The sequence below is a fragment of the Sus scrofa genome, chromosome 5 (genome assembly GCF_054392235.1).
Source record: "Sus scrofa isolate SSC_HxYL_T2T_F1_AM1 chromosome 5, Sscrofa_HxYL_maternal_Yorkshire_Landrace_v2.0, whole genome shotgun sequence".
Classification (NCBI taxonomy): Eukaryota; Metazoa; Chordata; class Mammalia; order Artiodactyla; family Suidae; genus Sus; species Sus scrofa.
The window spans coordinates 37970504-37985497 of record NC_139387.1 but is presented as its reverse complement, the minus strand read 5'-3'; the positions used below and the strand labels follow the sequence as shown (position 1 = coordinate 37985497).

General features: G+C 38.4%; 1 protein-coding gene across 21 annotated transcripts in view; it reads right to left on the bottom strand.

Annotated features, from left to right (window-relative positions):
- Positions 1-14994, bottom strand: part of RAB3IP (RAB3A interacting protein) — a 50682-nt gene that overhangs the window by 16653 nt on the left and 19035 nt on the right. For 15 of the 21 annotated variants that reach the window (XR_014803575.1, XR_014803577.1, XR_014803576.1 and 12 more), the window contains one exon: positions 3130-3225. The exons of the other annotated variants lie outside the window; for them this stretch is intronic. Coding sequence is in view for 7 of the 15 variants with exons in the window: in XM_021091977.2 (XP_020947636.2) it covers positions 3130-3225 (96 nt within the window). In the remaining 8 variants the exon portion in view is untranslated. The remainder of the gene's footprint in view (positions 1-3129; positions 3226-14994) is intronic. 21 annotated transcript variants of the gene reach the window in all.

Genomic DNA, 14994 nt, shown 5'->3' with positions numbered 1-14994 from the left:
TTGTGTTTTATAATGCATCTCATTATTATGTGTGTTAATGTATGTATAGAAGTAAGTATATATGCTCTCAGAACAATGCCCAGTACATAGAGAACTCTCAATAAGTATTAGGTATCTTTTTTTTTTTGTCTTTTTGCTATCTCTTGGGCCGCTCCCTCGGCATATGGAGGTTCCCAGGCTAGGGGTCCAATCGGAGCTGTAGCCATTGGCCTACACCAGAGCCACAGCAACGCGGGATCCGAGCCGCGTCTGCAACCTACACCACAGCTCATGGCAACACCGGATCGTTAACCCACTGAGCAAGGGCAGGGACCGAACCCGCAACCTCATGGTTCCTAGTTGGATTTGTTAACCACTGCGCCACGACGGGAACTCCTCCAGTATTAGGTATCTTAATCATAATTAAGGTCCAAGCTCAAATGTATCTCTGTGACTTGAGACAAATGGAAGTGCCATTTATGACTTTCATAGTACTTAAAGCAAGATCAAGGTCATGAGTTGGAATCCCAGCATTGCTCCTTATTCTATTTCTTATTTTCTTCACAGATAAAGTAATTTGTATTACATGTGCCTTATAGCATTGCTGAGGAAAAACTAAGCATATCACAGACATTTACTAAAAGTGGCTGAAAAACATTAAAAAGATTTTAAGACTACATATTTTTTATTTCCATGTTGAATGCAAACTGGTAAAGCATTTTTTGACTGACTTCACTATATATTATCTCAAAAATCTAAAATATTAGAAGGAAAAAATATATATACACATACATAACTTTAGAGTTGTAAGTATTTGATACTTTTAAGGCTCAACTTTGCTAAATACAAAGTATAATTATATTCAAGATTATTCACCATACATAATAAAAAGTGAGTTTACATGTTAAGTTTACCAAAATGGCACAAATTGAGTTTATTCAGAATAATCTTTAAATCTTTAAAAAAAACTATACATGTATATATTAAATGCAAGCAAAAACATCTTCTCATAAGACAATGGTAAACTGAGATCATGAAGGCACAACTGAGACCACTGGAAAACTTTCCATACTTTTTTCCTAAATTCTTAATTAACTGCTTTGAATATAACTTTCATCACTGAACTCATTTTTCATCAATGTAGTTTCTTTCCCCAAAAGTATACATAGTTACACAGTTAAGGCTATTAGCCATTTTAAGGTCAGAGATAAGTTAGGGCCCCAAAGTTATATTTTTTGATAACTTTTTCATTCACTGCACAAACTGCATTTCAGGTACTTCACATCCTGCTATAGACAGAGAGGGAAAAGTTTCTTTGTTCTCCCACTTTATCTAACAAAATGCATGTCTAAATGCAGACGGGCAGAACTAAGCAGGGCTAAGAAATGAAGGGCAGGCAGGAAGCAGGTAGGCAATCAAAATTAGCATAGGTAGCATAATACATTTGCTTTCTTATCTAGTATCCATATATCATTATGAAATTTTCTTCCAGGCAGACATTATTGGAAGAAAAATCTTATGTTCCTGTGTACCCCTGCCACATATAAAAACATTACAAATTACACAGCTCCTTTTCCAGATCTTTAACTTCCCACCATTTCCATCCTTAAATTTATCTTCCTCTCACCTCTGATAACTAGCTAACTAAACAACAGCAACAAAAAGATAATTTTTAAATGTTCCTGAGAGAAAATGACTCCAAAAAAGACAGAGGAGAGGGCAAAAGGGTGTTGAGCAGAAGGGGCATGGAAAAAGCCCACATGTCTGTAGATATCCACCTCAATATTGCCTGTAATGATAAAAAACTGTGGAATATACTTATGATTATCATTATACTATGTAGTAGCATGAAAAGATGTTATTTAAAAAAATTACAAAATATATTAGGATTACAGCTATGCAAATACCCATACCTAAAACTGAAAAAGATGCTGTGTATATAAAAATAACAAAAAGTAATATTTCCCCTAAAATATTTTACTAAAGATTTTATGAACAAAATTTTAGGGAAAAAAAGAAAATATTGGTAAAGTGTTAATGACACTAGTAACCCTAGTATCACATCAATGTTTTTGATAAGGAACTTCTGAAGGCTAAAGGTCTTATAACCTAAAGGAGGCACCCTACAGCAGTGGTTCTTAGCAAGGAAATCACATCCTCTCTCCATCCCTCAGGGATATTTAAAAATTGTCAATATGATGAGGGAGTATTACTAGAATTTGGGGGGCTAATTCAAGTGTGATGGTTAATTTTGTGTGTCAACTTGACAGGGACACAGGTGCCCAGATATTCTGGTCAAACATGCTAGATGTTTCTGTGAAGATGTTTCTGGAGGAGACTAACACATGACTTGGCAAACGGAGTAAAACAGAATACCCTCCATAATGTTGATGGGGCTCATCTAAGCAGCTGAAGGCCTATGTAGAACCAAAAGGCTCATCTCTGAAGACTAAGAAAGAATTCTTTCTGCCTTCAGACTCAGATTGAAACATCAGCCCTTCCTGGGTCTCCAGCCTACCAACTTACCCTCCACATCCTGGGACTTGTCAAGCTCTGTAATCCTATAAGTCAATGCCTTACATAAGTCTCTCTGTATGTGTGTGTGTGTTTATAAAGTAAATATAAATGTATTATATATACATACGTACATACACACATCCTACTGGTTCTGTTTCTTGGAAAACCTTAATACTCCAAGAATGCTAAATGTCCTACAATGTCAATTGGCATCCCTCTTGAGAAACATTGCTCAAACTGGGTAGACATTATCCTGTGGCGGGCTGGAGAAAAAGGTGTGTGCCTTCTCACCTTCCTCAAATCCTCCTCTATCAAGAATTTGCCATCTTTGTGATGAAATTATATCAAGTTACTCTAAAGCAGCCCCTAAATAGTTGGTAAAAGCAAAATTAAAATGTACCTTCCTTCTTTCCACATACGCATTTTAAAATCCAGTAGCCCGTGGTATTTTTTTTTCTTTTCACATCATTTTAAGTTGTAGACTCTACATTTCTTAAAGCTTTTATTTTTTTAGAGGATTTATAAATATGCACGAAGTGAAGCATATCTGTTTTAAGAGTCCCTCAAAAAAACAAGTTTATCAATATATAAAAATCAAGACGTTGCTCTTGGCCAAGATGTAAACAGACCAACCTCAAACAGACTAGCTGTGAGTTCCTCCAATTCCTGTCCAAGTTGATCTCGTACTTTAGAAAGCCTCTCACACTCTTCATCTTTTAACTTCAGTTCCTATGAGAAATTGATTATTTTATTTTTGATTTCCAAAATTTGAAGTTAGATTCAGACTATATAATCTTTACTAATAAAAGTTACAAAACATTAATACCAGCCCCTTCTACCACATTCACACGGAAAGTGTTTACTCAGCCCTTGCTATGTGGAAATGATCAGGCAAATCCAAAATTATAAATAATTCTAACTCACATGTTAAATTCTTATGTTCTTTCATAAAATAACCATGTTAGTACATAAATAACTTCATGTACCATACTGCTATTAGTCCAAAATTTCCATTAGGAGACTATATCCATTTAACACTGTAACCAGAGGCAAATGATGTGTATTTGCATTTAAAATCAAGAATAATATTAATGACAAAAATCCTGTATTTATAGATAACTTCTCAATAGGTCATAACAGATGCTAAACATTCCTTAAGATGTTAAAATACGAAATTTTTTGTTTCTCTAAACTTTTAAACTTATAGATTAAAAAAAAAAATCCAAGCTCCCTATATATTGGCCACAAATACACTAATAAAATAAGGGTTAGTTGTGCTGTTAATTGTGTGCTGGCAGCATAGTTTTTGAAACCCCAACAACTGCTGAAAACCAAATATACCACCTGGGATATCAGAAGAACCCAATGACCACATGTTCAACAAAATGAGGTAAAAGAGAATGCCCACACATCTTAGACTATGAGAAAATGTGGCTAGGGTGCCCAGACCACAGATCAGCAGTTGTGTGGAAGGGAGCAGCAGGAACTGAAAGGGACAACAGAAAGACTCTATAAAGCCTCAGAACCCCCAAATCATCACAAATGTCCCAGAAGGAGAGGTTTCTACCTTTGGTTAAAAAGTGGGAGAAAAAAAAATCTGAGAACAAATGGAGAAAAGGGAAAGGTTTTCACAGGCTCTAAGTTGCAGTTGGGTGTGAAAATCTTATGCAGGTACAGACGCAGCAAACAGTACAGTGAAGCTCTAAACTCTGAGGAATCTCAAAATATCCAGCAGAGAAACCTTTCCAGAAGGACAGAGCCCCACTGTAAAGGGAAAACTCCTGGAAAATAAAATCAAATTACAGGAGAGGAATAACGGAGGTGGAGAGAGAGAAGGTTCAGAAGTGCCAAGGTTCCAAAGGAAACAGATCACCACAAAAAAAATGTGATGTAATGCTACGTTTATAAAGCTTACAGAGACACTGGGATAATGCAGGAAACCTTCTTTTACTTTCATGGGGTTTGTGTTGTTGTTGCTGTTGTTGATGTTGTTACTAATTAGTACCCTTTCTTTCAGCTTAAAGAAGTCCCTTAACATTTCTTTTAAGGCTGGTAGAGTGGTGATGAACTCGTTTAGTTTTTACTTGTTTGGAACACTCTTTATCTCTCCTTCAATTTTTTTTTATTAGAGTTGATTTATAATGATGCCAATTTCTGCCATATAGCAAAGTGATTATACACACTGAGTGAGGCGCGCATGCGCGCGCGCGCGTGTGTGCGCGCGCACACACACACACACACACACACACACACACGCACACACATTTTTATATATATCACCTTCCACCATGGTCTATCCCAGGAGATTTGATATAGCTCCCTATGCTATACAGTAGGACCTGACTGTCTATCCACTCTAAATGTAATAGTTTGCATACATTAACCCCAAATTCCCAGTCTATCCCACTTCTTCCCCCCACTCCCTTGGCAACCAGTCCATTCCACATATCAGTGATATCATATCATATTTGTCCTTCTCTTTCTGACTTACTTCACTTATTTTGATAATCTCTAGTTGCATCCATGTTGCTGTGAATGGCATGATTTCGTTCTTTTTCATGGTTAAGTAGTATTCCACTGTATATATGTACCACATCTTCTTAATCCATTCATTTGCTGACCTGTCCACAGACATTTAGGTGGTTTCCTCAGCACTCTCTTTCCTTCAGTTCTGAATGATAATCTTGCTGATTTTTTTGTTTGTTTGTTTGTTTTGTCTATGCCCATGGCATGTGGAAGTTCTCAGGCCAGGAAGTGAAAATGAGCCTCACTTGCAACATGCACCACAGCTGCAGCAATGCTAGATCCTTAACCGACTGTCACAAGGGAACTTCCTGGGTAGAATATTCTTGGTTACAAGTTTTTTCCTTTCAGCATTTTGAATACATCATGCCAGTCCCTTCTGGCCTGCAGAGTTTCTATGGAAATATCTGCTGACAGCCACAGTCTTTCGGGGATTCCCTTGTATGTAGCAAGTTGTTTTTCACATGCTAATTTTAATATTCTCCTTAACTTTGACATTTTGATTATAATGTGTCTTGGTGTGTGTCTCTCTGAGTCCATCATTTTTGGAACTGAGTTTCCTTCCCCAGGCTGGGAAAGTTTTCTGCCATTATTTCTTCAAAGTATTCTCTGCCACCTCCCTCTCCCTTCTCCTTCTGGGACCCCTGTAATGTGAATGTTGTTCCCCCTTAATAGTGTTCCACAGATCCCTTAAGCTATCTTCACTTTTCACTCTTTTTTCTTTTTTTGCTGCTCTATTTGGGTTGAATTGTGCTGTCTTCCAGATGACTGATTCATTCTTCATCGACCCTCTTGCTGAATCCCTCTAGAGTATTTTTCAGTTCTATTATTATATTCTTTGGCTCTGTGACTTAATGTTTGGTACTGTCTTATATTTTCTATCTCTTCGTTGAAGTTCTCACTGTGTTCTCAACTCATCCATCCTGCTCCTGGGTTTGGTGAGACCTTCTTAGGGAACTGAGATTCTACTCCTAAAGGCTCCCACACAGACTCACTTACTCTGAGACCAAGCCCAACAGCAGTGTGGGTCTCCTGGATGTGAGCCCCACTGATTTCAAAGCCAGACATTATGGGGGCTCGTCTCTCCAGGGCAGGTCCCAAGGGCTGAGGTCTCTGATGTGGGGCACAAACCCCTTGCTCCTCAGGAAGAAGCTCTGTGACTGTGAGATCCCTACTGACTGTGGGTCAGCCACCCCAGGGGTGGTACTTCTGGTGAGACTGCACCTCTGCCTCTCCTACCCACCTCAGTGTGGCCCCATTATCTTTTGTGTGGAGGAGCTGTTCAACTAGTGTTCAGGTCTTTTCTCTGAGGGAACTGTTCCACATGTACCTGTAGGTTTGCTGTGTCCACAGGAGGAGGTGGGTTCAGGATCTCCTGACACCACCATCTTGAACCACTCAAGAAAACCTGGAACAAGGCTTACTTCTGAGAGGAAGAAGTGGCTACACCACCAACAACAGAAGGGAAAGCCAGGGAGTGTAAAACTTGAAGAGCTCTCCTGGTTTATCCTACTCTTTCACAGGAACCTCATCCTAATAACCATGGGAAATCTAATTCATTTAAACATGAAAAACAAACACAACATATGCGAAGTTACTGTAATAAAAAAGCTGAACACAAAGGCAAGCCAAGTCAACTACAAGGGAAAGAAAATCAGGTATCAAATTTCAGTAGCATTTTATGCTAGAAAACAAAGGATTCATTCACATTTTTAAGATACTCAAGGGAAAAAGTTGTGAGCTGAGGATTTTAAATCCGACCAAACTATCTTCAAGTGTAAACCAGAGACAAAGAGTTATAAACCTGTAGGAGTTCCCATTGTGGCACAGTCCGAAATGAATCCGAATAGGAACCATGAGGTTGCAGGTTTGATCCCTGGCCTTGCTCAATGGGTTAAGGATCCGGCATTGCTGTGAACTGTGGTGTATGTTGCAGACGTGGCTCAGATGTGGCATTGCTGTGGCTGTGGTGTAGGCTGGCAGCTATAGCTTCGATTCAACCCCTAGCATGAACCTCCATATGTCATGGGTGTGGCCCTAAAAAGAAAAAGTTATAAACCTGTAAGATTTTAGAAAATACATCCCCATGAGCCTGCCTGAGTAACCATGTAGTGAGTAAGTTTCAGACAATCAAGAAAAAAAAAATCGGCCCTAAAAATAGGGCCGCACCCACAGCAAGAAAAAAAATCTTGAAGAAGCTTTAACATTAAGGGCTGGTCATGAGAAGCAAATATATTTAACTGTAGAACTACAACTAAAAGATGGAGATATCATAAGAATGAAAAGACAAGTCACAGACTGGGAGAAAATATATGCAGAAGACATCTGATAATGGACTATTAACCAAAGTATACAAAGAACTCTTAAAACTCAACACTAAGAAAACAATTTGTTTAAAAAATGTACAAAAGATCTAAACAGACACCTCACCAAAGATATGCAAATGGAAAATTAGCATGTAAAAAGATGTTCCATACAATATGTCATCAGAGAAATGCAAACTAAGACAATGGCCAAAATCCAGAACACTGACAAAAATAAATGCTGACAAGGACAGGAAGCAACAGGAATTCTCATGCATTGCTGGTGGGAATACAAAACCACGGAGCCCACTTTGGAAGACAGTTCAGCAGCTTTTTTACAAAACCAAACATACTCTTACCACAAGATCCAGCAATCATACTCCTTGGTATTTACCAAAAGGTGCTAAAAATTTACATCCACACAAAAGCTTGTACACAGATGTTTATACATTCAAAACTGCCAAAATTTGGAAGCAGCCAAATATCCTTCAGTATGGGAATGAATAAACTGGTACATCCAAACAACAAACTATTACTTTGTGCTAAGAGGAAATGAACTATCAAGCTATGAAAAGACATCAAGGAAAATAAATCCATGACTAGATAAAAGAATCCAGTCTGAAAAGGCTACATACTGTATGAATCCAACTACATGACAATCTAAAAAAGGGAAAATTATGGAAACAGTAAAAAAGACCAGGGACTGCCAGGGACTGGGGGACAGGAGGGATGAATAGGTAGAGCATGGAGGATTTTTAGGACAATGAAACTATTCCATATGATACTACAATGATAGATACATATCATTAGATTTTTCTCAAAACCATAGAAAGTACAACACCAAGGATGACCTCTAATAATAGTAAATGGGGGATAATGACATGTCAATGTAGGTTCACCACGTGTAACAAATGTACCATTCTGGGGCGAGATGTTCACAGTGGGAAAGGCTGTGCAGATGTGGGGAACAGGGGTCTCTCAATTCTTTTTTTTTTTTGTTTTTTTGTCTTTTTGCCATTTCTTGGGCTGCTCCCGCGGCATATGGAGGTTCCCAGGCTAGGGGTCTATTGGAGCTGTAGCCGCTGGCCTACACCACAGCCACAGCAACGCGGGATCCGAGCCGCATCTGAGACCTACACCACAGCTCGCGGCAACGCCGGATCCTTAACCCACTGAACAAGGACAGGGATCGAACCCGCAACCTCATGGTTCCTAGTCGGATTCATTAACCACTGTGCCACGACGGGAACTCCGGGGTCTCTCAATTCTGCTGTGAACCTCAAACTGCTCTTCTAAAAAGTCTATTTTTAAAAATAGGAATAAAGCTGACAAAACAGTTACATAAATGTTATAAGCTTTAGAAATGTAAAGATAACATGCAACAAACAAACAAACATAGGAGAAAGATGAAATTAAATTCACTCATTCCTTAAATATTAATTGGGAATAAAGAGAACTTGAGGTTCACAAATCAATTAGTGTAAACCTAAACATATTTAACACCCTGGAGATTAACATTAATACTCATAACCAAAATTAAATGATAAAGGAGAAGGAAACAAATAGTTACTAGATATTTTATAGCATTGCTTATGGTAAGGAACAAAGTCAGTATGTTCAAAGGGCTAAGGGAAATTCTTTTATTCAAGGTAACAACTAAAATGGAAACCAAACCTCAAATACAAAAAAGGGAAAAAAGGAAGAGGGCACAAAGAAAACAGACACATAGTAAAAAGATCTGTATACACTGAGTAGACATTTGAAAACTATGTGACAGAAACAAGCCTAAATGCAGCATACTTACCAAGAAATATAAATGTGTGTGACTCACTTATTAAAAGAAAATGATTTTCAGATTGGCAAAAAAAGTAAAACCCATCTCTACACTGTATGCAATAGACATACCTAAAATGAAGTGATTCAGACAGATTTTTTTTAAAAAAAAGGATAGGCAGAAGTATACTAAAAATATAAATAAAAACAAAATAAAGATCTCAATCATGATATCAGACTAGGCCTAATGCAGAGCAAAAGTATTAAAGAAGATAAAGGAAACTTCACAATGTTAAAGACAACAACACAAAATGAAACTTTAAAATATTCTCAAATACAAAATACAAAAGTAGACCAAAACAAAAAAGGAAATTTTTTCCTTATATTATATTCTCTGCTAGAAGTCATCATAAAGATACCAATCCTCTCTGAATTAAGTTATAAATCCACAAATGCAAAAATTTAATACTAGGTTCTTCTAAACTCTAAAATTTTACAATTTTTTAAGTATATATGAAAACTAAGTCAATTCATTCAACATTTCCTGCTAGCTAGGTACTATAGTAACAAAACCTCAGGACACAAAACCAAATAAGATACTGTCCCCTTGAGAAGCTTCCAACCCTTAGAGCAATACATATACATTAGCTCCCTATCATCATTTACGACACCAAGTATCATAAATGTCATCTTGACACTAAAGATCCTCTACAACATGTGTTCAGTTTCCCTTTTCAGAGTTACTGCCCTTCATCCATACTGAAAAACTAGAGTTAAAATGGTCTGATTCATTCTTGTTTCAGTTCCCAATCTGATCTCATCCGCCTGGACTGACCATAAATGTCCGACTAGTTTATCTTAATGCTTCTAGGTACAATTCAATACATCTACATGAAATCAAATTTGTATTTCCCGTGAATATTTTTTAGAATGTCACTTGTGCTTTCCATTATCAGTACCTTATGCTGTAATACAGCAGCTATTTAAAATTCACTCCTGGAGTTCCCTTTGTGGCGCAGTAGAAAGGAATCTGACTAGTATCCATGAGGATGAGGATTCAATCCCTGGCCTCATTCAGTGAGTCAGGGATCTGGCATTGCTGTGAGCTGTGGGGTAGGTCGTGGTTGCAGCTCGGATCTGGTATCCCTGTGGCTGTGGCGTAAGCCTGCAGTTGTGGCTCCGATTCCACTCCCAGCCTGAGAGCTTCCATGTGTCACGGGTGTGCACCCCACCCCCCAAAAAAAATTCAAAGTCACTCCTTCAACAAACATTGATTTCATGTGAATGCATCTAGGTGCCAGAAACAGAAAAGGAATGAGGCCCAATCCATGCTTTTTACAAAGCTATTGCCTAATGAGGGTAGCAAATCTTTAAACAGATCCACAAAAAAAATTGATAATGGCTATACTAGTGGTGTGTACATACTAGAAAAAGTAGGAGTTTGTCAAATGTAAAGGAAAAATTAAAACAGTGTGTTCTACAGTAGCTAAAGATGGAAGAGAGATAGATGCCATACAGTTAGATAATGCCAGAAAGTCTGGTTTATGCCAGTCCTGAAAAGCCTTGGCTAAGAAAGTAGGACTTACTCGAAAGAAAAGGGGAAATCATCTCAAAGGCAACAAGGAAGTCACTGAAGGATTTTGAAAGAGCATAGTGATAATCAGATCTGCATTGCTAAACAATAATTGGAACAGTGTGGCTAGGTAAAAACAAAAACACTGGAGACAGGGAAAACAGCTGAGTACTGCAACATTTTAGGCAAGCAATACAGACTTAAGAGTAACAGTACCAGAGAAAAGACATTTGAGAGATATTTAAAACAGAATATCAGGACTCTATGACCAAGTATATTTCATCAAACGTAAGACATTATTTTTAAGATAAACACTTTATACATCAAGAAAGAAAAATACTGGCAATGAAACTATGATCCAATGGCTTTTTTTTTAACTTAGAATTTTCATTTTTTACTTCATAGGAAGAACTCTTTTAAACTGATGGAGACACAGATTTTTATCATATGTCACTCTTTTCAACCTTGCATTTTGTTGTGATGTCACATCACAGTGAGATCCTTTGGAAGATATTTCACCTGGTAAATAAGAGCAACAAATACAGCACCCAATTCACATGATTCAACTGAGTTAATAATAACATGAATAGCTACATAACCAAGTTCAAGGACAAGCAGAAAATGACAACTGTCATGACTGCTGCCCAGCTGAGAGCAATTTCAAAACTCAAACTGATTTCAGAGATGTTAAAGTGACGGAAAATGTACAATTCAGAATCAATGGAACACTGCCATGCATGCGTGTCTTTTCCCCCCAATTAGTAAACACCTCAAGAGTAGCAGGACCATGCCAAACATGGATTTGCTACAAGTACGTGTTTTCGAATGACCTTCTCTGGCTGTAAGCTATTCCACTGGATTTTTATTTTCTAAGTCATTTTGTTTCCTTTTAAGGAAGAATAATTAAAAGTTGAAAGTAACACCTTATACTTTAGTGAATATAAGAATCAATAGGGTGCTGTACACCAAAACCTAACGTAACGTTGTAAGTCGACTATACTTCAATTTAAAAAGAAAAAGAAAGAACAGGGCAGTTTTGTGGAAAATACATATCCTCAAGCCTCAATACAATAATTTTATTTCAAAAAAATCTGGAGTAGACTCCAGGAATCTACATTTTTTAAAAACATGTACTAAAACTCAGCTTCTGCCTTAAGAGTCCACCAAAAGCTGTCCATCAATGTCCTGTGGAAGGCCAAACGAGTGAAGAATCACTACATCACCATCTTTGGCATCTCTGCACCTGAAAATCAATAATCACAGGGTCGCTCCCCCTACACATACCCACAGGATGGATTTGTTGCTGGTAAGTGGCTGCCCCACCAAGGACTATATTTCCTAGCATACACATCTAAGTAACAGCACAAAACGGGTTCACACCAATGGAATGCGAGTAAATATTATGTGTATCACTTTTGAGTCAAGTAGGTGTGCTTTCTCCAACTTTTCTTTTCCCTCCATCTCGTTGGTTAGATACAGATAATAAAACTCCAAAAGATTACAAAGATCCATGAGAGAAGAAACACAGATCCCCAAATTATTTCACAAAGAACTGCCAGTGAATTAGGAACATCTACTTTAACGTGTTAAACAAATAAAAATGAGCTTCTATTAAGTTGTCACTAAAACACAGGGGTACCTGACAAGCAACCAGCATATTATATATTATGCAAGTGTGTCTATTTACAAAACAGTGTAACTGCATACACATGTATAAATTAATTTAATCAACAAAATGTATTAAGAACCCATTATGTGCTAGAGATATAAACATGAGCAAAAACACATGTAATCCTAATCCTCATGAAGCTCAAAATTAGTGAAGTGTGTGTGTTAAGTGTAGACTTCTGTGCTGGGGTTAACTGGAATGGGACAGAGCAAACAAACAATACAAATAAAGAAACAGAACTTTCACTCTCAATTAAGATAGAGTAATAGGGATCATATTTACCATCCTGCCTGACATAATTTAAAAACTGGAAAAAAATGTATGAAATGATTTTTAAGACACTGGGCATCAGGCAAAAAAGACAGTGATCCTCCAGAAAGGGAAATAAGGTGCAGCCTATGATTTGTTCCTGCTTATCAACTGAAGAGATGAAAGTGTAATAGAGAAGGATTAAATGTTATTAACTGTATTTCATATGTTCAAGAAGCTATAAGACAGTACAGTTGTGTTAAAGAAAATAAGTGGGAGTTCCCGTCGTGGTGCAGTGGTTAACGAGTCCAACTAGGAACCATGAGGTTGCGGGTTCGATCCCTGCCCTTGCTCAGTGGGTTAGGTCTAAGATGCAGCTCAGATCCCACGTTGCTGTGGCTCTGGCGTAGGCCAGTGGCTACAGCTCTGATTTGACCCCTAGCCTGGGAACCTCCATATGCTGCGGGAGCAGCCCAAGAAATGGCAAAAAGACAAAAAAAAAAAAAAAAAAAAAAAAAAAAAAAAAAAAAGAAAGAAAAAAGAAAACAAGTGAAATATTTAAAAGACCCAAAACAGCACATGGAGGTTCCCAGGGTAGGGGTCCAATCGGAGTTGTTGCTGCCGGCCTACACCAGAGCCACAGCAACGCCAGACCCAAGCTGCGTCTGCAAGCTACACCACCACTCATGGCAACGCCAGATCCCTGACCCACTGAGCGAGGCCAGGGATCAAACCCACAATCCCATGGTTCCTGGTTGGACTCATTTCCCCTGCGCCAAGACAGGAACTCCAAAGACAACAATGTTTGTAATAAAAATACACTGTATAATATTAATATATTAGATACTGCAGGAAAAAAACCAGTAGTGACATTGAAGACACAACAATAGAAATTATCCACAATGAAACACTGAGGGAAAATAGATATAAAAAATAAATGAGTAGAGTACCAGGGAGCTACAGGGCAACTTTAAGAAGTCCAATGTACATGTAATAGGCGTCCAAAGGAGAGGAGAGACGGAGGAGGTATGTAAATGTTTTTTAAAAATTGGAGTTCCCATCGTGGCTCAGTGGTAAACGAATCTGACTAGGAACCATGAAGTTGTGGGTTCAACCCCTGGCCTCGCTCAGTGGGTTAAGGATCCGGCGCTGTCGTGAGCTGTGGTGTGGGTCGCAGACGCGGTTCAGATCCCGTGTTGCTGTGGCTCTGGCGTAGGCTGGTGGCTACAGCTCCGATTAGACCCCTAGCCTGGGAACCTCCATATGCCACAGGAGCACCCTAGAAAAGGCAAAAAGACAAAAAGACAAAAAAAAAAAATCAATGGCCAGGAGTTCCCGTCGTGGCTCAGGGGTTAACGAATCCAACTAGGAACCATGAGATTGTGGCTTTGATCCCTGGCCTTGCTCAGTGGGTTAAGCATCTGGCGTTGCCATGAGCTGTGGTGTAGGTTGCAGATGTGGCTCGGATCCCAAGTTGCTGTGGCTCTGGTGTAGGCTGGCAGCTGTAGCTCCGATTAGACCTCTAACCTGGGAACCTCCATATGCCACAGGAGCACCCTAGAAAAGGCAAAAAGACAAAAAAATAATAATGGCCAAACTTTCCCAATTTCTATGAAAATAAACAACCTATAAATTCAAGAAGCTCAACAAATTTCAAGATCAAGACACCTGAAGAAAACTATACTAAAGCACAAGATAATCAAATCACTTACAGCTCATGATAAAGAGGAATATCATATCACATGCAAACAAATGCAAGGATAACAGCTGACTTCTTGCAAGAAACAGTGGAAGCCAGAAGACACTAGAGCAACATCTTTAAAGTACTAAAAGAAAAAAACTATCAACCTAAAATTCTTTACCAGTGAAAATATCTTTCAAAAACAAAGGTGAAAAAAAGACCTTTGAAGATATACAACAGCTAAAAAGAATTTATCAGCAGAGGAAAAAAGAAGTATAGTTGACTCCTAAATAACATGGGTTTGAACTACATGGTCCATTATATGGATTTTTTTTTTTCAATAAATACATACTACAAGGAGTTCCCACCGTGGCTCAGCAGAAACGAATCTGACTAGCATCCACAAAGACAAAGGTTCAATCCCTGGCCTCACTCAGCAGGTTAAGGATCTGGCATTACCATGAGCTGTGACGTAGGTCACAAACGTGGCTCAGATCCCATGTTGCTATGGTTGTGGCATAGGCTGGCAGCTGCAGCTCTGATTAGATCCCTAGCCTGGGAACCTCCATATGCCATGGGTACAGCCCTAAAAAAAGACAAAAGACAAAAAAAAAAAAAATACATGCTACAGTATCACACAATCTATAGTTGGTTGAATCCATGGATGCAGAACCACACATACAAAGGGCTGGCGGTAAAGTTATATGCAGATTTTCATCTGCATGGG